Here is a 22669-nt window from a genome sequence, read left to right on the forward strand (position 1 = left end):
TCCAAGGACCTCCAAATGGTTGTATTTTTCATGACAAATGTAACTATCCCGTGTATCCTACAATGCCACGGTAATTCCAAAAGAGTGCCTCTTTTCAGGAAAAGGGTTCTCAGGAAAAAATAATAGAGACTGATATGTCAAAGTAAACATACTGTCAATTATTGGTCACCAACCTTTTTTGAAACTGAACGCTACTTCTTGGTTACTGATAAAGGTGATGGGCTTCCAGCTGTATACACAATACTCAAAGGAAAAAAAATGCTTCGATTGTTTGGTGGTAAACCAGCTCATTATTGTGACGTCGCCTCACCATAAAACAATTGTAAAAGTATAACAAAAAATGAAACCTTATCCTTGGAAAATAAACCTCTTTATCTAGGAATAGAAGCCTTGAGTATAATTATCGAGAATGCATTCTCAAGTAAATACTGTAAACACTTTCTTGTTTACAAAAGCGTTTGCTAAATTCGTCTCTTATACGTATAAGAAAGATAGCGGCAAAACATGACAGCCTTCGTTCAGGAGCCCTATATAATATAAATACTTGACATACAATTACATTTAAAAATGACGTTGATGTGACAGAACATCGTTTTGCCTATTTGCAAAAATTTAATAGGAGGTTTTTGAACTAAACATTGACAAAAATGTATACAATGCCCCTTTAAGTTTGGATGTTAGAAAAATAAACTTGCTGGGGGAAACCAACAAAATGTGTTTTGTTTTCATTTCATTGTCAACTTTAACCATAAGAGAAGGGTGGGTACAATTCGATTCCGAAATCATATTTGTGGTACACAGTGCCAGTTATAAACTATGATAGTACAGTACTGTCGTTCATCCGCCAAAGGCTATGTAATTCAAGCGATAGGGGACGCCCGAGTGTTAAGCATCAAGTGGAACCTCATGACGTCGTAGAACGAAGAAGTTGGCGTCATTTTTTTTGAATTGCTACAGTTTGTGTCTAATAACAAACCCTTGAAGTTGCCAAACGCTTCAGCAACGAGAACTAAACAGTCCGAGTTATCTCGTGGATATTCAGGTACGACAAAGTCAATGTTTTCAAACATTGGATGGTATGTCAAGAAACAGCGTGCGATGTTACCGTTAACTATTATCAGCGCGTTGCTCACAACAATGCTTTTTGTCACGGCAGTTGCTAGGAGGCGAGCGTTCATGCTTAACTATAATTTATTACTAAGGGTTCCCAAACCTTTTGGGCCCAGAGACAATTTTCAAAGACCCGTCTCATATTCATAACGACAAATGAATATAAAGTTCACGTGAATTCCATTAGAATCATTTTCCAACCAAACTTTCCTGGGAAATTAACCAAATTCATGACGCTGATGTCTGTTGCTCACACTTACAAAAGAGCTGCCAACAGAGAGTTTCAAGTTTTACAAACTATAAACAACAAAGTATAGCCAGTATTGCCATTTCATCTTCAAACACTCAAGTGACTTTTAAAAATACCACTTGTGAGTTTAATTTAAACGACAAGATGATTGGAGCCATTTGTTTTCAAGAAATCTCGGAATTGAACATTAAGACCAGCATTCTGAATGTAGCTTTGTAGTCAGAAAAATATGGTTTTATGACCCAATTCTTCTTCCATCCAAAGCAATGGTCCAGGAAAGTGTTCAGATCAAGAGGCGAGGTGCTCATAACTTCATGGAATACTACACATATGCCTGTACCCGAGAGCAAACCATCCCCCTCACTGCTGTAAAGATGCATCTCGACCAAGGCATTCTGGACTTCAATGGAGACAAGGTCAAGTTATCCGATTGGCCTCCCATTCTGGACTCCATCTCTATCAATAGGCACCTTCACCACATTGCAATTACTAGCACGTACCAGACAAGCCACGGGTGTGGAGATCCAGGTCAGGCTTAAAAAGAACATAACATTGAGCTCCGTTGAGTCCAGCTGTGCATCTGAACCTCTGTCTTTCATGTCACAGATAGAAGGTACTACAAGCCGGTGTTCAGGAAGAAGATCCCATCTATTCGCTCTAAGGACATGACTTTCAAATTGTGCAAAGCTCTGAAGGAGTGTCTTTCACTTTCTCCCAACTTGAAGACTTTAAAGCTAAACGGTCTTCCTCTAAGGGAAAGAGACCTTGTCAGCTTGACAAAAGTAAGAATGGACCACAAAATTGCAGCATAGATTCTACAGTACAGTGGAACCTTGGTTTGAGTGATTCTGACCACTTATAAATGTAAATGTTTAAAATGATGAGTGTGGTGACAGAATGATTCAAGCTCATATCTCAATACTCCACTGTATTCTCCTGAAGGAAGGATCTTAATGCCTAAAAATGGTATTCCATTTCAGGGTGTTGCAAAAAGTGTTTCCTTGGAAGTGCTTTCTTTGGCAAACTGTCCTTTTGGAGATGACGGCTTGGAGGGTATGTGGTTTACATACCGGTAGTTGTGATGTACATAATCCTAAAATATGTTTCATTAATCTTACACAATCTTCCTTTGTAAATTGGGTTATAGTTTGGAAATTTTAGCACGGCTGTGTTTTCTCCCCGATATATCTTTCAGTCATTTGCCAAAGTGTGAAGTACTCTGCAAGAATCAAAGAACTGGATTTCACAGGATGCAATATCACATGGAGAGGAGCAGAGCATCTCGCCAACATTATCCAGGTGAAATTTTATGTTCACTGTCATGTCGCCTTTCCCCAAATTTACCAGCCACTTGCATCCCACATCTTCCAGCACACACATTTTTAATAAAAGTAGTTAAAAAGAAAAAAGTCAAAACGCACAACTGTTCGCCAGAACCCGTGGATAGTTGCAAGGAATTACACTTCAAAAGTCTTGCGTGTATACCTACTTTGAGTTCATTTTGGTAGACATTTTTTGCTCCTGTTGTTTGTTTTTTTTTTTTTTCAAAAGACATTTTGTGGAAAAGTAACCCTTTCTTAATTTAGGGAGTTAAAAAAACACATCAATCCAAAAAAAAATTAATAGAAAGTTATTACAATGCCGTTAGGGAATAATTCTACTGATAAGATAAGATAAGATATCCTTTATTCGTCCCACACTGGGGAAATTTACAGCCTCCAGCAGCAAGAATGTATGTAGAAAGAAGAAGGAAGAAAGAGAAAAAAAACAACAAATATCTTTCAATTAAATGCAATATGAACACAAAATGGATAAATCACAGTACTATTTACAATTTTCCTTCACATCATTTAATTATTATTATTATTATGATTGTTATTTTTTATTCATCAGCCTGACAGCAGTCGGTAGGAACGAGCGTCGGTATCTCTCCTTCTTGCAGCGCGGGTGTAACAGTCTCTGGCTGAAGGAGCTACCAAGTGCTGTCAGGGCGGGCTGGAGGGGGTGGGAGGGACTGGCCATCATAGCTTTTAGCTTAGTTGGCATCCTTCTGTTGCCCACCTCCTCCAGAGTGTCAAGGGAGCAACCCAGGACAGAACAGGCCTTCCTGACCAGTCGCTCCAGTCTCTTTCTGTCCCGGTCTGTCTGATGGCATAGTCTTGAATAGTACATTGTCTCCATCTAGTGGCAGACAAAAATGACTGGAACTGGCAAAACTTCGAGGCAAGTGTTGTTTTTGGAAGTGGATGTCAAAATTTCCACACCAACAGAAGTTTCCTAAAATTTTAATCGAACTTCATTCTTATGAACATTTGACTGTTCTCCTAGTAATGTTATAACACTTTTTTGGGGGGCGGGGGGTCTATTTTCTCATGACAGATTACGTTGTTTTTTCCCTCCCACCATTTTCCTCAAGCAGGATCTAGATGTTATTGACCACTTGATTCATATTTTGGGTTCTTTTTTTCCCACTTTGTTTTTTCAACAAATTTTTTAATGTGGCCCATATTGTTGACATTTTACATCTTTTGCGGCTGATATAATTCTATACATGCTTCAGTTATTATTTGTAAGAAGTACCCTCCTCAGATGAGGGAATTTCCAAATAGTTGGCCCCCTAATATAAATGTAACAAAACGCAATTGTATATTGTTAATTTCGTGTCTTTGGTGGCACCATCTCGATTGTGTTTCAGCATCAGGGAATACAGAGGCACGGCTCCGCATGGGCACAATCTTTGAGGTATCAACAGCCGAAATTAGAGGGCATGGGAGGTCTCCGCCGTCTCACCCTAAACTGTAACACTTTGATTGGGGACCTGGGTGCTGTTCGTCTTGCACGTGAGCTGGCCGAAGACCTCTGGCTTAAAGGTTAGGAGGTGGAAATATAATGACGGCAAAGGAAATGTTTATATCATTGTGTATCCCTCAAGATAATTCTTTGTATTTTATTATTTGTTATTTTGTTCTGAGCAGCTGTGGACCTGCAGAAATGCGGCCTCTCCAATCGCGGAGCTTGTCATCTGCTGGAGGTCTTGAAGACCAATTCTACTCTCTGCGTACTGGATATCCGTAATAACCCTTTAGTAGGTAAGAATCTATCACAGGTTGTCACACTTTCCTTTTTGTCACACCATGCCCCTGTTTGCGTTAACTGTAGTGCACTTTATATAGCTTTTTTTTTTTGTAACATTGTATCCAAAAAAATTCACTGTCACCGTTTTAGTTAATGTACTTGAAATCTCAACATGGGGCAAAATGTTATCCTCCCACAATTTTAATGAAGTGAAGATATTTGTCAGCAACTCCATCCAACGCACTCCTAATTATGGTTTTAATCCACTTTAAGAATATCAGGTGAGATACTTTGGTTTTATCTCTGCCCATGCATTTCTAGTTGCATTTGTTCACCCAGAAGTAAGCGCTTCTCTGTGGACCAATAGACAAATCCATTCATCCATCCATTATCTGAACCGGTTTATCTTCACAAGCGTCGCATGGCGTGCTATAGCCTATGCCAGCTGTTTTAGCGCAGTAGGCAGGGGACAATTTAGAGCCTGCCATGTTTTTGGAATGTGGGAGGAAACCGGAGTACCCGGAGAAACCCCATGCAGGCACAGGGAGAACATGTAAAAAACTACACATCGGAAGGCCGATGGAACACCTAACCTCGACACTGTGAGGTCGATGCGCTAACCACTCGCCCACGAGGCCGCCTATCGACAAATCAAAACACATTTTTCAACAGATGATGCCGCTGAAAAACCCGAACAAATAGAACAGACCTCGTGAAACAAAAACACAAATTTGCATGAGAATCATTCCATTTTCACATTGCATTGCTAAAGGATATCAATTCTCCTTTCTGTTTTAGATAATGCCCTAATTAAGACGGTAATCGAGAAAGCACTAATGAAAACTGAAGCCCAGACACCAGAGGTGATTGGTTTCGGCTACTCTTTGACATTAGCAAAGTCAGAAGAAAATGACTTAATGTGTGATTGTGTGTCTGCTCCAGTACCGCTGGCTCACGCCTGCCACCAAAGAGCAACAGAAAGCTGCATCGAAGCGGCGAGTGGTGTCCAGGGCATCCACAGAAAAAACGGGTACAATTAACACTTTCTCCTCAGAGACACAAATACTGACCACGCCTTTCCTAAGTGACCTAATAAAACACTTCATCATGCTCATGAGAAGATTTAGTAACAATTGTGTAAGCTGTCTAACATGTCAATACTAGATCAGACCAGTGCACACCTATAGACACTCATGCAAGCAACAGCTACCACTTGTGTCTGCAGTGTTAGCAACTTAACGTATTAGCCGTAGTTCGTGACTTTTCTGACACTTTTTTTTTCTCCCCAAAAAATGACAGCAGTGGCCCTAATGTTGTTAGCACAAGGTTCAAAGGAATAGTGCCAGCTTTTCAAGTACAAGTACAAATACTCCAATTGTGTCATGTCAAAAATGGAATGCTACCAATAAAAGGCCAGAACAGTTTAGACTTTTAGGACACCCACGCACTCGCTAAGCTCTGGTGGGCTACATAAAATGATGTGAGGGGCTGGATTCCGGCAGTGAGTTTAGCATTTGATTTGGAACAATGATTTTCTGATTACTGACCCAACTGTAGAACATGTTGTGTGACTGCATGACTGGCGGATGTTGCTCTCTTATCTTTCAGCTCCTCAAAAAATGACCTCTGCTGGCCGTGAAGGCTTAGTCGCTGCTCAGCTTCAACAGCGCACTTCCTGCTCCAGACATGGGCCCCCTCATTCCGCTGCACGTGCTGGACGCCAGCGGTGAGGAGACTGTTCAGCTGGTTCATTCCAAATTAAAAACAAAACGCACATAGCGTTGCAACTGGTTGAAGATGACAAGGCAGTCGGTTCCACAATCTGACCGAGAAGGAACAACACTTAACAAGGAAGAGCAGAGAATAAAGATACTATGTCATTCAGGATGTGAGAGGATCTTTTAGTGTTCACACCCGGTGTCCTGAATGCGCATCCTGAACGCATCCTCGACTTTGGACCTGTGGCCGCAAAGCTCATGAGTTGCATTCTTATGTTCCAGAGGTTTTCCTCCCGCAGATGCAAAGGACCACAATTTCCAGTCAGCGCCGCATCTTCGAGGTCAAGTATGGATTCATATTTATAGTTTCATGACTTGTTTTATGTTTGCAATCTTGTAGTTCAAACACTCTTCTGACTCCATTAAAGGCTTCGTCCACCGTGAGGGTTACATTTGAGTCTGATTCGGAGGAAGAGAAGGATGGCAATGAGGAAGACGGCGAGGCAGTAGTGACAGGAGATCAGAGGCCATCTCACGGCAACCACCAGGACAGCCTCATTTCAACGCCGCTCGATCGTATGCAGGTCAGCCACATCTAGCTCGAGGTTAAGCCCTCGAACTTTTTTTTAAAATGTCTTTTGTCGTGCCTGTCCTGCAGATGGCGCTACAGGAATGTCGTTTGAGATTGGGAGAGGAGCGCAGAGCCAGACTAAAAGCTGAATCTTTACTCAGAGAGGTACTGTAGTACCGGTATGCTTTCTCAACTATTATTTACATGAAATATTGTGCTGAAAGGAGCTTAACATGGCAGCAGGCTGGCCTAGTGCTTAGCACGTCTGCCAGTCCCATTGCGTGAATATGATTCTGAATGTTTGTTTGACTTAAAACCGCTATGGATGGATGCAACTCAATGTTATTACATGCCATTTTCTCTCCATTATTGCAGTCTTGCTCACAGATAGTAGTCCACTGAGTCAATATGCGATGTAATGAAGAAAAGTAATTGTATTTGCTTTTGCTATTTGCAAGTATTTGCTTTCCACTTAATGTTTTTCCATTGTGTGTGTTTGGGGGGGGGGTCATAATAGCATAGTTACTCTTGTTAGCTAAACAATAACTGTGTTTGTCTTTGTTTTTCAAAATTCAGTTTGAGCTGGAAAACGCTCGTCTCCGTGATAACAACAACTCCCTGTCCAAGGCGCTTGCGGCCATGGGCTCCGCACCGCCGGACCGCAGTGCCCTCGAAGACGAAGACGTGCTGGTGAGCATCGAACGCTCCTTCGCCAAGTTCCACGCTTTCCTGGATCTCGTCAACGATGCCGGGTAGGTAACACAGATTCCTGCCATTTCTGTTCGCAAAGTGCTCCGGCACTCATTTGGGAAAACACTCACCAGCCACTTTGTGAATAGATCTTTCGGAATGTTATTTTAAGAATGGCAACAACAAAAAAAGTATTAAAAAATACACCGTGGCTAAATGATGATGAAATGAAATCCAATTTGATATCCTCGTTTAGTTAGATGCATAAGATGTACATATTCGAAGCAGCTGGCATTATTTTGCAGTGCAGTCTTACACCACTCTGAGCTACAACTAGAGTTTTAAACAGGCTGTTTTCGTGATTTAATGATTGTACCGCGTCTCATTCGAGTCTGCAAACTATCATGCGTTGCCTGATTGGAAATTCTTTTTGATTCCAAACTTTTAATCAAATTGCTTTTATTTATTGTCACAAAGTAGACAATGTACTGTACTGTGTTGCATAAGTCCACAGACCATATGCAGTGGAAACAGAGTCAACCCAAGGTCATTGATGATTCATTTGGGTGTTGTTGAGCGAAAGTACAAAAGTAGCATGTGAGGTGGTAGTTAACCTTTCTTTTTGTGATAGGTTTACTTTCAGTTTCGTTATTCATTATGAAATGTACGATACCAAATAAGTTTGACGAAAAAAAAGTCAGTACTAAAGCCAATAAAATGTTGCATAAATCAATGAATTAAGTAAGATAAGCCCCCTGGCCTCGAACTATTGACGTAAAAACGCATGAAACATGCAGCCCACGTGGTTTAAAATAACTCCGCTTAATTCTCAGCTGCCATCGCTGGACTCAAAATGAAACTCGGGGCACTTATTCTTGGCGTCGATGCTGTTCATTGACTTCCTTCCTCACAAGATCGTCAGTGTGATACCTCCTATTTACTTTCATCACTTGCAAGTGAATTTCAAGGTTTCTCTTTCATTATGATGCCTCTTGAATATGTCAATATATATGATTTTATATTATAATTTTTATCATTATTATTACTATTATTATTGTAAATACATTTTACGAGCATGCAACTTTCAAAATTGCCAAGGACATCCTACAAGACTTGATTCAAAACCATGAATCGGATCAATACTAAGATCGGGAGCTCATGAATGATGCATTTAATTTTTACAGTGAATCACGCAGATTTTCATTGTTGAAAAAAGGAGTTAAATGCGTTTGCAAAATATGTTTAATGCTTACATTTAATGATAAATAATACGTCGTCATTTTTAAATGTATAATTGAAAATATTTCACTTACGCACTTTTTTAAATACAATTACAGTAATAAAAATGTGTTAATCGTACACTCAGGGCAAATGTTTTAGAAGACTGCAAATCTTCCAATTACTTTCTTTAAAAATCAAGCAGCTCTACTTCTGCGAATAACCCGCCCCATTTTCGATGCTTAAGTTTTGTTTTGACACAACTATTACTTTTGCTTAGCTGGGAGGTCATTAAAACTTTAGGATCTCTCTTAAACTTTAGGTGATCACAAAGTCAGTCAAATCCCTGTTTTTATTGATCATTTATCTGTTATAGGGATGATAACATCCAGATTCATCAGAACCGTGAATCCAGGTTTATTGCAAGGGGTACATTCCAGCACCATCCACAATAGATCAAAATGCGAGGGTAAAGAAGGAGAGAGGGTAAATGGCAGGGAAACCCCCCCCCCCCCCCGCATTCCAATGTTGTCCCTCCCACATACTTTAAACACATTGAAACTTACTTTTTAAACAATTCCCTGGCGTTAAATAAAAGTCTTAAAAATCAAGTCCTTATCACGTCAACATCAATACAGTATACTATTAAAATAAAAGAACATTTACATTTCCACTTGTATCACGGAAGCACGAGCATTGTAGAAGAGATGCTCTTGTTCTGCAATTTGCAGTCTGTTTTTAACTGCTTGCTCCCTTCCTGTGCTTCATGCCCTGCACTTAAATTAGTTTACTTTTGAGAACGTCGGTTTGTTGGATAATGTCTTCATTACACAGGTAATTTCATTCCTTATCTTATCATTAAGGCCACTCCTATCCTGTCTGGAAGAAATCAAGGCCTGGATGGCACAACATTTCTTGAAATTCAACGAAAAGAAGACAGAAGTGATATTGTTTGGTCCCAGTGGCCCTTGTACATTCCATCCTGTAGACTTGGATAAGGAGACCCCCTGTCTCCTTATCTTAAGTCAACAGTTTCAAACTTGGGCCTTAAACTGGACAGTGATTTCAAACTCGATCGGCAAATTGGTGCCGTTGTTAAATCCAGCTTCTTTCACCTTAGACATCTGGCCAAAATAAAACCTCTCCTCTCACATGAACAATTTGAGACAGTAATTCATGCCTTTGTCACATCCCGGCTCGATTACTGCAATGCCCTTTACTTTGGAGTCAGCCAGTCCTCCATTAAACGCCTTCAGCTGGTCCAGAATGCCGCTGCTCGCCTCTTGACTGGAACTCGTAAGAGGGAGCACATAACTCCTACTCTGGCATCCCTTCACTGGCTCCCCATTCATTTTTGAGTTATTTTCAAGATTCTCCTCTTTGTTTTCAAATCTCTGAATAATCTCGCGCCACCTTACCTCTCTGAGCTCTCTCGCCCCTACACACCTGCCCGGCGCCTCAGGTCTGTGGACCAGACTTTGTTAGAAGTACCAAGAACTAAACTGAGGCTCAGAGGGGATCGAGCCTTTTCTGTTGCTGGTCCCTCTCTCTGGAAGGACCTCCCACTGAACATTCGGCAAGCCTCCTCACTGCCCATCTTCAAAGCCCTCCTCAAAACTCACTTGTATTCTTTGGCGTTCGACTCAGCATGACTTAGATTTGTTCTTGATTTTACTGTTTGGTGCTTTCTACCGCCTTTATTACCGATTTGTCTTACTGTTTATTGTGCGTGTTAAATTGCTCCATGTACAGCACTTTGTATGCAGCGATGGCTGTTTGAAAGTGCTCTATAAATACTGTGGACTTGACTTATCTGGTCCTGTGTAGGTTTTTCATTTTTATATGTCCCACTGCAACATTACAGGGTGATGACTCATCACAGAACCTTTTTCTTTTGCACTTCATCTTCTGCTACATTGTCACAGCTTGTATTAGACAGTTAGACCGCAAAATATTCCTCCCCCCTCTTTCTCTCTCTCTCTCTCTCTCTCTCTCTCTCTCTCTGTGTATTTATTTATTTGTTTTGTTTTTTTAATCACCCGTGCCGTTATTGCATATTGATTGTATTGAGCCTGGAACAAAATAATTGGGAAACACAGGATTTTGAAAATACAATAGAAGAACTTGGGAGTCAACGAGCATGTGTTTGGCGGTAGATGTTTGGGTCAAAATTTAGCTCTCGTCTGTAAGGTGTGATCACCTTTCTTCCATTTCACTAATCCTTTCTCACTCAGCCTAGGTCAGCTGGCATCAATGGCTGGGATTGACACTTCAGATTTCTCGCCTTTGGGAAGACCACAGCTCTCTTCCACACTGGGACGTGTGGCCCAAATGGATGGAGCAGCACCCGGTGGATGTCGTTCACATTATATTCAGGTGGAAAATTGTGTTGGGATTAGCATTTGAACGAATCTTGTCATGCTTATCTTTTGAAACTTAGCTTGATCAATGAAACAGAGCCAAATACTCGTGGAAAGTATCTGGAAGAGCAAAACATGAAACGAAGTCTTGCTACAAATAGTGAAAACGCCCTCAAATGTAGTTTTGTTACTCGTCATTATTTGAACTGTAAATTTACCACAAACTCTAAACACTTCATCAGGTGAAATAATCTTGCCACATTACCTGTTTTTTTAATTGCTTACATATTATTTGATTTGGAAGAGATCACTGCTAGTATGCATTTACCCGCTCATGCGGTGAAGACTCTCCAAAATTCCCACGAGCAACCCAGGCTAAACTCAACTCCTCACCAATTTACAAAGATGTTACGCTTCTAGTTGAGATGCATCACCTCGACATGCTGTACATCTTGACGCTGATGACTGCTTAACTATTATCCAGGCCTTGCCATCTTGTGGCGTTTTGGAGCCTTATAAAAAGGAGCACAAATAATGGGAATATGTGAATGTTTCGGCTAAGCGTTGATAAGAAATGAATTTGTGAATAACGACCAGACGAGGGGGCTGTACATCGTAATTGGGCAACTCGGGCCTTCAATATACAGTAAATCCAGCCTAAGTGTATTTGACAATTGTTTTGCCCGAGATGTCCGCTGCCAAGTCGTCATTGCAAATGAAAATCAATCAAAATAAATCTTCTACTTTCTTTTTAGGCCGCCAGTGCTCACCCTGATGAGGTAGCTGACATCAGCAGTCCAAAATCACTACCCTCCTCCAGAAAGCCTGTGCATCGAGACGGGCTGGTCAACGTAAACATCCAACATGCTGCTGGAGAACAAGTGGACTTCAATGTCATGACAGAACAAGAGCCAGATCAGTTCTCTCAACCCAAAACCCAGTACGACTCGGATTCAGAGCACAGCTTTGCTGGCCAGACATCCCACCGTGAAAGTTATCAGGCTCCAAGAAGTCGCCCGGTGCTTGGCATCCTGGGTGCTTCCCATCATAGTAACGGCATCAGTTCCAATCACAGCAATTCATCCCGCAGCCGCAGCTCCCGTGGCAGACGCAGCGCAGGCGTAATCATGAGAGACATTGTGAGTAACAAGGCACAGTCGGCAGGATCTCAGAGGCTGGCGATTATACAAACGTCTGGGTCAGAAGGGTCAGAGCGGAAGACAAGTCCTGACATTCTGGAGGAGATCAGATCTTTCGAGGGTGCGCAAGGAGACTCGGATGCTAAATATTTGTAAAACAACAAACTCCTTAGCAGCTCTTTTTCATATTGTTTATCTAACGGGATTACAATTCTATACTTTTAATTGGACAAGCCTTGACAATTGTGGCACATTTCTCAGGGCGTCAGTCCATGATTGACCTTTTCATCAATTGTTGATCTCAAATGTACACAAATGAGCATAAGAGCATTTAAGAACTGAAATCACTTTCCCTGAGCATCATTTGTTGTTTTGTGCCAAAATGTGTTATTTTACGTTTTGCTATCGCTACGTTTCTTGAACAGCATATTTTTACAGTCCCCGTTCTGCATTTGCCAGTAATAATAGATTAACTCATCATGAGGCGTTCACTAGCACACAATAAGACCGATTTGGAAATAATTTTGGAGAGAAATGGGCCTCTTGTAACATAGGAAAAAGAAACATCTTTGAGTTCAATTCATTAAAAATGGCGGCAAAACCAAGTGTTGCATTCATATTTTCGATGCTTAGTCACAGGGTCGCGTGATAGTCCAGTCACTATCAATGTAGAGCAACCACTTTGTTTATCAAAGATGCTGTACTTGTTTGAGTGTAGAAAGACTAGTCGAACTCAGCATTATCATGAGTGAGTACAGTGCCAGACTCCTTTGCACTTTCAGTCTCCGTCAGAATACTGTATGCCTGCTGTATGACCTCAGCTGATACCTTGTGGCATTATGCAGTGACAACAGTCTGTAAAAAGCCGGGGGTGGGGGGGCCAAATGAAACAAAGACAAATTAAATGTGCCTGAGACCTTGCAAATTTAGAAAGATATACTGTATATTTCTGCCAAAAGGATATATTGTGTTTCTACATCACGGACAACAGTGTTTGGTTTTAGTCACTCAGTGACATTGTGCAACTGCAAACAATAAAAAGCAAATTAAGTTTTATTTTTCATTTCAGTGTTTGAAAGCTTTTTGACAGATTTCACATTTACAAAACAAACAAAAAAACATGGAAACATGATTTTTGAGTTCAACCACAAATTCAGTTTTCTCATATTTTGTTATATTAGTGAGGATCCACTTCCACAAGTGTATTTGGTGTTTTTTGTTGTTGTTTTGTTTCTTTGTGTGTACCACCCCAGAAAGATGCCAGTGACGACAAAATGGCTGCTCGGGCTAATGTAGCAAACACCACAATAAGCAGTGAAGTTTTGGATAAAAGAAGAAAAGTGCCACGTAAGCTTCTTGTATAGTTGATGTGCTTTGTCTCTCTCGATGCTCTTCAAAGATATGGGTGACTAAAAGTATTTTGGACATTTTTATGATATTTGGGATTGTTGAAAACTGTTGCTGCAGACATCGATGATGGTGCAATCAAACTCTGAGAAAGTAGAATTTGTTGCATTTTGTAGCTAATTTTTAGGTGGGATCAGTGTGCTATTTATTTTGTTGAAATAAAATACCTCGTGGCTCCAGGACAGATCTTTGAGCAACACCATCCTTAAATGAGTACAAATCAGTATCATAATTTCTGGTTTTGAGAAGGATTACCACCCTATTTCTTTTGTGTTTTATTTGTCACATACTACATGTAGCACCTGAATAACAAGTTGTTAAAATTATATTGCATCCCGTCTTTATCTGAACTAAATAGTTACTTTTATTGTCTTTGTTTTATACTTTGGCAGCAACATTTATTGTGTGCTAAAGAGTACTGGGGAGATAAATCTCTGCTTCAAACTAATGATTGGATGAACCGCACTAACATTATGCCATTAAAAAAAAAAAATTGGCAAGCTGTCATGCAGGAAGTTCTTATCGTAGTCTAATGATAAGACATTTCTGTTTGATGAGCCTCTGTCCGGTGCGTCACATGGTATCTTAAAAAAATAGTAAAAAATAAACGCTGTTACTTTGACCTTCTGTAATATCATACTGGCTGCCGGCCATCTCATGGTTCCCCTGAGATTCATTTCACATATACGCCTCCAGTCACGCTGTGTGCATTTAGCAATCGGTGATGAAATGAGATGACCATAAGGTCCCTTTTTCATGGCCGTGTCTCCACCATTGACCTGTGAGTTTGTATGTACTGTTACCGTTCAATGCACGTGTTGGGAGCTTGTGAAGACATAGCTGTCTTTGAATTCCTTCTCCATATACTGCACAGTTGTTTCGGTTCTTTGAAAAAAATGTAACGTCTCCCGATCCAACAATTATTAATATTCGTCAATCCGGAGACAATTTTAGGATTATTATAGCACTGAAATTAAGCAAAAGTAAAATTATGACAAACGAAATCTCAAAGCAAGGAGAATAAAGAGGTCTTGGTATGAGGTGGGGGAAAAATTATGAGAAAATTTGGGAAAAGGTTATCTTATGAAAAAAAAAATATACCTATATATACTGTACGTATATAATATATATAGATAGATAGATAAGGGGCAGAGGAAAGCCGTTGTAGTGGATGTAGCGGTCCCAAGTGATGGAAACATCAGAAAGAAGGAACACGAGAAACTCAAGAAATACCAAGGGCTCAGAGAGGAGCTGGAGAGAGCCTGGAAGGTAAAGGTGACAGTCGTGCCTACGGGGGCACTCGGGGCAGTGACCACCAAACTAGATGAGTGGTTGCAACAGATCCCGGGAACAACATTGGATATCTCAGTCCAGAAATGTGCAGTGCTGGGAACAGCCAAGGATACTGCGCAGAACCCTCAAGCTTCCTGGCCTCTGGTAGAGGGACGGACACCACCCGATGGGGGGGGTGAGACGAGGATTTTTTTATTATGTTTTAATATATATTACTCAAAAGAATAAAGTCATAAATTTGGATTGTGATGAGAAACAAATATCCATTTTCCGATCCACTTTTTCCTCACAAGGGTCGCGGGGGGTACTGGAGCCTATCCGAGCTGTCTTCGGGCAGTAGGCGGGGGACACCCTAAACTGATTGCCAGCCAATCGCAGGACACACATAGACGAACAACCATTTGCGCTCACATTCACACCTAGGGACAATTTCGAGTGTTCCATGAACCTGCCAAGCGTGTTTTTGGAATGTGAGAGGAAACCAAAGTATCTGGAGAAAACCCACGCAGGCACGGGGAGGACGTAGATGGGAGGAAATTTACAAAATAATCACTACCTAGTCCAAGAAAAAAAGTAATACAGTACAGCTCTGAGGGGAAAAAATGCATCCTATTGCAAGAAAAATCATGTCAAGCTTTCTGCTCCTTGTATACTCTTCTAAAACTAACTTTGTAAATGATAATTTGACACACAAGTCATAATTCTCCACATTGTGCCAGACACATATAGCTTATCTTTCAATTACCTAGCTACTGTTAATTTTTATGACTATCAATTGAGCATCAATAGACTCCTGCACACTCACATTCACATCTATGGACAACTTGATCTTGAATTAATCTAACGTGCAGGTTTTTGAAATTTTTCGGGAAAGATAGGTTGACCCCTCCCTAACCATACAAGCTTGGGGAGAACATACAGACCCCACACTGAAAGGCCAGAACTAAGATTCAAGCCTCCAAGAACTCACACATGCTCATCGGTGCTGCTGTTTATCCAGCCACCCCTCCATTTTCTATATTGTGTGTCCTCATTAGGGTTAGCTGAATTCAGGGCTGGATTGGTCGCTAGTGAACCTTCACAGCTACGTACAAATTCGATACAATATATATTGAAAAATATAATTATAAAACCATGGGGCCAGTTGAATTAGCACTGCCAACATAGAATAACTAATCCCCCTCGGACAGATCCTTGTGGCACACCGTAATGAAGTATTAAGCACTAGTATGCGCTTTTGCACAGATTTTATTCTTTCAGAAAAACCATAGACGAGGTAGCACAATTGCCTGGTGATCTTGCCTGGCACATCTGCCTCACAGTTTTGATGATCTGGTTTTGAATCCTTTCCCGGGCCTACTGTGTGGAATTTGTCTGTATTTCCCATTCATGCATTGGTTTTCTGTGGGTGCGCCAATTATTTTCTGGATTCCCCAAAAAAAGCATGTTGGATTCATTGAAGAAAGTGAGCGCCAATGGATGTATGTATCTGTATCCTGCAATTGGCTGGCCACCTCTCCATGGTGTACCCTGCCTTACCAGTAAGTCGCATTTTACCTTTGCGAAAATCATCCCACAGTAAATAACAATTATAATAAACAAAAGACAAAATGGTTTTGTCACAGGTGCTCATTTATTGCATACATCAGTGCTACAGAAATGACTACACAATATGAATTCGCTAACAACAAATATAAAATCCAAAATCCGGAGAAGATGTCTAATTTGAGCAAGACACAAGTACAGTCCATTGATTATAATCACTGAACTGTTTAACAGTTGGTCTTAGACAAACATCCGGAGATCCAGAGATCCAAAGGTCCGGAGTTTTCGTTTGGAAATGCATTAGTTGTTCTCCTTTGATGCACTGGTCTCCTGCAAAACAAAAAGAGGAACAACAGTTAGGCTTCTGTATAATAGTCATCGAATAATAATCACATTTTAAATGATATTTTTTTATAATACTGGATAATTCCAAACAGTATTCTTTTCTGTATTTTTCTTCAATATATTTTTACAACACTTTACCTTAAGAAAGTAACTTTTGAATGCGGAGGGTGTGGACTAGTTTATTGTGTACCAACGCCCTTGTAATGCCGCTATCTTATCATCCTGTCACAAAGAAAAACACTCGACATTGTTGTGCTCAAGGTATACTTTAACAGCTTGTAGGTTATCCCATTTAATCGGTACTGTTCGCATCCTCAGGAAATAACTTTTTAAATCACAGTAGTGTCAACATGCTATTAGCATAAATGCCATGTGGCTACATTTAATGTATTTGCTAATTCTATGATGAAAACATATTCCTGTTTATTTCCGTTTTACTCAATTTAGGAGTTTTCAGAACAATTAAACAGTAACATTAAAAAACGCAGTTTGCTCGAGATTGGCCAAAACACGTTGAGTAGTTCAAAATGTGTATTATGAGATCCAGTTGAAAAAAAGACAACTTTAATTTTATTTTGAGTGTTGCAACAACCACATGCCCCCCATTATTTCAAAAACCTACCGTACTCTTAATTTCAATAATATGCACCAAAAAAAAGTTTTCACGTCATTGTAATTTTTTTAATGTAATTTTAGGTGTAGTAAATGCTAATTTTATCTCATAGGCATTTGTTTGATCATTATCAAGATATTTACTTTGCTCATAAAATAAATAATAATAGCAATCGGGAGAAATCACGCAAGCTCTGTCGGGTCCATTTCGAACCACCACCACAAGTGACCAAAGCCGATTCCCTGCCTAGTACAACTGCTGTTATGCTACTATCAGTGAATTAGCATTTTGGTATAATGACACAACGTTTCTTACAAATGGGGTCCTCTCGCCATATCTGCTCCAAAAGGTCATCTTCGCAACGTTCTTGTGGCTGGTACGCTGGTCAAAGACCTGACACGTATCGAAGGGTGGGCTGTACAGGTGCAGACTAATTGAACCCTCAGTGTGGCTCACATTTTCCACACGGTGCAAGCCGATGGAGTCTGAAAAACACAGGGGTATGGTGTAGGCAATGAATGCCAATGGAATATTGTGAAATATGAATCACGGCACACATTTTCTGTCAATGTTGGAAAGCACAAGTAGATCACTGGTGATTGAACTTTTTTCCTATCATGCCAGTTTATACAAATCCCTCTGTCTGTCATCAAATGGTAGGAAAAATATTCAGTGGACAGTGTTTCTTATTGCATAATATCGGCATCCATCTATTTTGTGGAGTGCTTGTCGTCATAAGGGTTGCGGGAGAACTGGTCCCTACCCCAGCTGACTTTGAAGTGAGAGGTGACATTTAGCACAGGTCGTCTGCTGATCTCGGGGCACATATAAGGAAATGAAAATTAAATAATATTATACTAACAACATTTTTATTAAGTTACTAAAATCATTGGGCCAATAAAATCTGCATTGCCAACATGGAATAACAAATGGCTCCACGACAGATTCTTGTGGAACACCACACACTTTTGAACAGAGGTAGCATCCATACATTCATTTTCTACAGCATGCCCCTTATCCTAATTCGGGTTCCATGTAGCAGAACGTGCAAACTGGAGACTTGAACCCTGAACTTCATAACTGTGACACACATGCTAACCACAGTTTGGTTTGCTTTTTAAGAAGACTGTAGCATTCACCAATGTACTATTGCCTGCTTCACGCAGAAATCATAGGAGTTAAAATAGCAGTGTAATTACTGACTGAGTTTGTCTTTTCACTCTTACCTTGAACAGTTTATGTTTGATTAATAGAGAAACGCCATTTGCTGCGAGTCATGTGGGCAAACTTTAAGCTTAAGCGATAGATCACATAACTGCAGGTCAGACAGTTTTCATCCCAGGAAGAGAACATGCAAAATGTGTTTGTTTTTAATTTTTCCTCACACGACATAACGCCCCATGGAAGACTGCAGACACCTGCCTAAAAACTGGTTCTCCTCTTACCATTTATGTAGGCCACTGAGTTGTTTTCCAGCATCCTGTGCGACTTCTCGATCATTTGGTCTTCGCCCTTGGGCCAGTCAAAGAGCGTCTCCTTGAGCTCGCCTTGAAGCATTTTCATGAAGCAGTGGGAGTCGGAATGGTCGTGGATGCTACTGCAAGGTGATCACAGCGCACGTTGGCGCGCAGCAGTGTTAGTGCTTAAAGGCTATGAAAGGTTTACAAAATGTGTGCTATTGCCATATTGACGGTTTCTCACCTTCCATGGCCTTCTCCCCAACACAAAATTATCAGGTTGAACTTCCCGTTGCCTTCATCCACCAAGTTTCTTGTGTATCTGCAAATAAAATGGCAATCAAAGATGCGTGATGGCCATCCATCAAAGCTGCATTGTTGAGTGTCATCAATCTGATTCTCATTCTATAGCAGTGTTTCCCAACTTGTTTGAGAAGGGAAATAAAAAAAATAAACTATGTATCCCAAACGCGTGACAAAAACTATTATTAGGGTCAAGGAAACCAAGGTTGCTGTTTTTGGCCATATGTTTGCAGCAAACACATCATCAAAAGAACACTAAAAAGTACCTATTTAATGTAATAATTTGTGTCTAAGTGATGCCCTTAAAGTATTTTACAGGCTTGGACTGAAGCGTAGACTTCAGAACAGACTGAAGGGGAGCGGTTAAACACACACACACAAGCACGTCTGAGAGGTGTGCGTCCTTTGCGCACTGATTATTGGTTAACCGCACAGCCCTCGCTCCCTCCTCACCCTTTCATTGGCCATCACAATTGGAACACCATTGCGATACTGTATATTGTAGGTGACGGTGGTCAGTATCGGACAGATAAACATGTGACGTCAACTATCTTGAAGATTCTTTAAAAAACATACAGATATTTTTTTAGCAATCCACATATATTAACACACACAAAAATCTTCACGTCAGCCTGTCCCACACATTTGACTGTTAGTTTGAAAACAAAACGTTATTCCAAAAGGTTTACTTTTTCTATATGTGAACCAATAAAAATTCTAATGTGATCACAGGTTAAAATAAGGAACTTGCTAATTTGCACCAATATGCGACCGTTTGTACACCATCAACGCTGAAAAAAGGAGTAACTTCTACAAAATCGCTTCAAATTGGAACAAAATACAAAGGCACTGACGTCAGAGCAAACGTGCAAATTGCATCAGTGCTGTGTAAATTATTCAACTTAAACGATTCCTAATGGTACATAAAACGAAGCGTCTTACTTGTGAGCGTCGAATATGGCGTATTTCTGCCAATCCTTAGGGTTGCTCTTGTATGATTCCATGAGTTCCTGCACTTCCTCCACATTGACATTGTCGTCCTTAAAGATTTCACGGAGCTTCTGGATGAGCTCCTGCAGATTTTTTACCATCTCTCCTTTTGTGTATTTGTGCGTCAGTAGCACAATTTGCTTGCCCTTGGACAAATTTGTCGTCGAGAAGATGCGCAACTTCTAACCTTGCGCCCCAACGTGCTGCATTTATACTCTGGGACCATACCATCACATACAGAAGGGGGTACGCCCCCAGAAGCGATGGCCGTATGAATTACACAGATGGGAGCGGGTGGTATGAGGCGTGACTCGAGCGACAATTGAGGTTTTCACTTTCGACATGACTGACCCACCTGAACTGGACACTTGGTCTTATTTGAAATTGGTCACGTTTCAACGAAACCCTGAATCCATCTCACGCATTAAAAAAACGAAATTGGATCGGTCCTTTCTACCACGTTGTCACAAACGCGACCTCCCCCGGTCTACCCAGTCTCGCTCATTGAACTCTTCTCTGGACAATAGCCGTGCAGCCTGTTGGTGGCCCCCGCCCTGCAGCCACAGCACCCCCATTCAGTGCACTGCCCAAAACAAAATAAAAAACAAACGAATTTAGCGAAGAATAATCACGTTCGAAAACCAAATATGTAGCATGTATCAAATATATATATATATATATATATATATATATATATATATATATATATATATATATATATATATATATATATATATATATATATATATATATATATATATATATATCGCAAGGCACACATCGAGACAAACAACCATCAACACCTAACATGTATACATTAATATATGTATATACTGTATATGTATAATGTGTATGTATATATGCATGTTTGTATTTTTTTTTTGGGGGGGGGGCAAGCCTTACATCCTCCAATTGTGAAAGTAAAACTAGTTTCTGTTTCTTTCTGACAGGCAAACTGAGAAGACTATTTCTTGGTTGAATAACAACCGGAAACCTGTTTCCGTCATCAGGCCTGCAAGGCTGGTGGGGTATGTGTTGGAATAGGAAAAAAAACAACCTCAGATTAATTTTGGACAATCATGCAGAGCGAAAAAGAGACTGATCTTGTCACGGCATAGCAGCTCTCTTGCTGTACTCAATTTAACCATAATAATAATAATAATAATAATAATAATAATAATAATAATAATAATAATAATAATAATAATAATTAAATGATGTGAAGGAAAATTGTAAATAGTACTGCGATTTATCCATTTTGTGTTCATATTGCATTTAATTGAAAGATGTTTGTTGTTTTTTTCTCTTTCTTCTTTCTACATACATTCTTGCTGCTGGAGGCTGTAAATTTCCCCAGTGTGGGACGAATAAAGGATATCTTATCTTATCTTATCTTATCTTATCTTACTTTATCATGATTATTATATTATTCTCAGGATTTGTGGACGACAAACACATCGCACGTTCAAATTCGAGCCATTTAAAAAAAAAAATAAACAGGCCATTAGTCTCTGTTGCTATTTCCTCCATAGGCCAACATAATCTAAATTCTGTTGTTTGTTTGTCAATATAACAGATCAAATCAATGCAATATTGTTCGGTCGTAGTTTTGAATCAAGTGTTGTCAAACGATGTAAACGTGCAGAATTTTGCCCTTTGTGCCCCCCACCCCTCCCCTCTCCAGTTTTAAACCCGCGATGCCACATCATCAGACCTGAGCCGTTATACTCCACCTTGTGGCCGACTACATCACTCGGTTCCTTTTCAGTACCATAGCATCTCGACTGGAACGATCATTTAAACTGGAATTTGATTTCCCCAAGAATAACTGGAAAAACAAAACTTTGTGTCAATTAGTGAATGAAATTGCTTTTGTCGTGGTTCATAATGGGAATGAAATTTGTTTCAATAATATTGAGAGCTGGCAAAGAAAATGGGGAAAAGATAGATTAAAAAAAAGTCAGTAATGCCAATATTTTTTAGATCATTTGTTATCTGAGCATACCTCACTAAATATTGATATTTTTATCTTTTTGATTGTTGTCTAATTGACGTTTTTTTAAATGCATTTACTCGTTTAAAGTATTGTGCATCGAACTTCTAGAATGCTGACATGTGTGCAGTGTATCCCTAAAAGTGAAAGCAAAACACTTTTCAGTTTCGTTTTGACAGACCCCGGTCGAGAAATAGCTGGCCTGCCGGGAAATTACATAAACCCCCCTCCCAAAGTATTGGTCCAATGATACGGAGCCCCTCTACGAGGCCAATTACTTTGACGTTTAATATAAATCAAGAAATCAACATTTTATCTTGCATATGATTGTATTTACATCTGCATGGAATATATGCTTTACAATATATTAATAATTACAATGAAATGTCACATTTTTAGGTGGCTACTGCATCAACAAACAGCGGCATTCATTTTTGTGTGTGATGCTTTTCCAGAGTTTGGGTTGGTCTCCTCTTGAACAGGTGAAATGCATGCTCTGCAGGGTTGAAGACTGGAGGTAGACTTGGCTCGACTAAACCCGTAGTTAAGTATTCCTATGTTTTGTGACATTTTTGTGTGGTGTTTACTGTAT

At 40.1% G+C, this 22669-nt stretch overlaps 2 protein-coding genes across 3 annotated transcripts; one reads left to right on the forward strand and one right to left on the reverse strand.

Moving 5' to 3' along the window:
* The first annotated feature begins 902 nt into the window (after window positions 1-902).
* Window positions 903-12736, forward strand: cep78 (centrosomal protein 78). 2 transcript variants are annotated; one of them, XM_052067325.1, is made up of 16 exons: window positions 903-1042; window positions 1625-1888; window positions 1967-2142; window positions 2341-2413; window positions 2556-2659; window positions 4056-4230; window positions 4336-4449; window positions 5234-5298; window positions 5378-5465; window positions 6044-6161; window positions 6436-6499; window positions 6582-6737; window positions 6812-6889; window positions 7301-7476; window positions 10867-11008; window positions 11748-12736. In XM_052067325.1, the coding sequence occupies exons 2-16, from the start codon at window positions 1627-1629 to the stop codon at window positions 12285-12287; spliced, it is 2331 nt and encodes a 776-aa protein (XP_051923285.1). In that variant the 5' UTR covers window positions 903-1042; window positions 1625-1626; the 3' UTR covers window positions 12288-12736. The 2 variants fall into 2 exon arrangements, with proteins under 2 accessions (XP_051923285.1, XP_051923286.1); XM_052067326.1 differs by lacking the exon at window positions 903-1042 and having other exon boundaries at window positions 1750-1888; window positions 1971-2142.
* A 3706-nt stretch (window positions 12737-16442) lies between these two features.
* On the reverse strand, window positions 16443-20282 carry cdo1 (cysteine dioxygenase, type I). Its single transcript, XM_052067504.1, has 5 exons — window positions 20037-20282; window positions 19036-19113; window positions 18780-18931; window positions 17650-17819; window positions 16443-16706 (listed from the first exon to the last, which is right to left on the reverse strand). The coding sequence occupies exons 1-5, from the start codon at window positions 20183-20185 to the stop codon at window positions 16677-16679; spliced, it is 579 nt and encodes a 192-aa protein (XP_051923464.1). The 5' UTR covers window positions 20186-20282; the 3' UTR covers window positions 16443-16676.
* Window positions 20283-22669: the final 2387 nt, after the last annotated feature.

Source organism: Hippocampus zosterae, chromosome 6, assembly GCF_025434085.1.
Source record: "Hippocampus zosterae strain Florida chromosome 6, ASM2543408v3, whole genome shotgun sequence".
NCBI lineage: Eukaryota > Metazoa > Chordata > Actinopteri > Syngnathiformes > Syngnathidae > Hippocampus > Hippocampus zosterae.

Bases quoted from the DNA above. Each gene is read 5' to 3' on its own strand.
- cep78 (XM_052067325.1), top strand. From the start codon at position 1,627: ATGGTCCAGGAAAGTGTTCAGATCAAGAGGCGAGGTGCTCATAACTTC. The intron at 2,143-2,340 runs GTAAGAATGGAC...ATTCCATTTCAG, and splicing joins ACCTTGTCAGCTTGACAAAA to GGTGTTGCAAAAAGTGTTTC. The intron at 11,009-11,747 runs GTGGAAAATTGT...CTTTCTTTTTAG, and splicing joins GTCGTTCACATTATATTCAG to GCCGCCAGTGCTCACCCTGA.
- cdo1 (XM_052067504.1), bottom strand. From the start codon at position 20,185: ATGGTAAAAAATCTGCAGGAGCTCATCCAGAAGCTCCGTGAAATCTTT. The intron at 19,114-20,036 runs GTAAGACGCTTC...TTTTATTTGCAG, and splicing joins GCCATATTCGACGCTCACAA to ATACACAAGAAACTTGGTGG. The intron at 16,707-17,649 runs GTAAGAAACGTT...TTTGTTTTGCAG, and splicing joins ATGGCGAGAGGACCCCATTT to GAGACCAGTGCATCAAAGGA.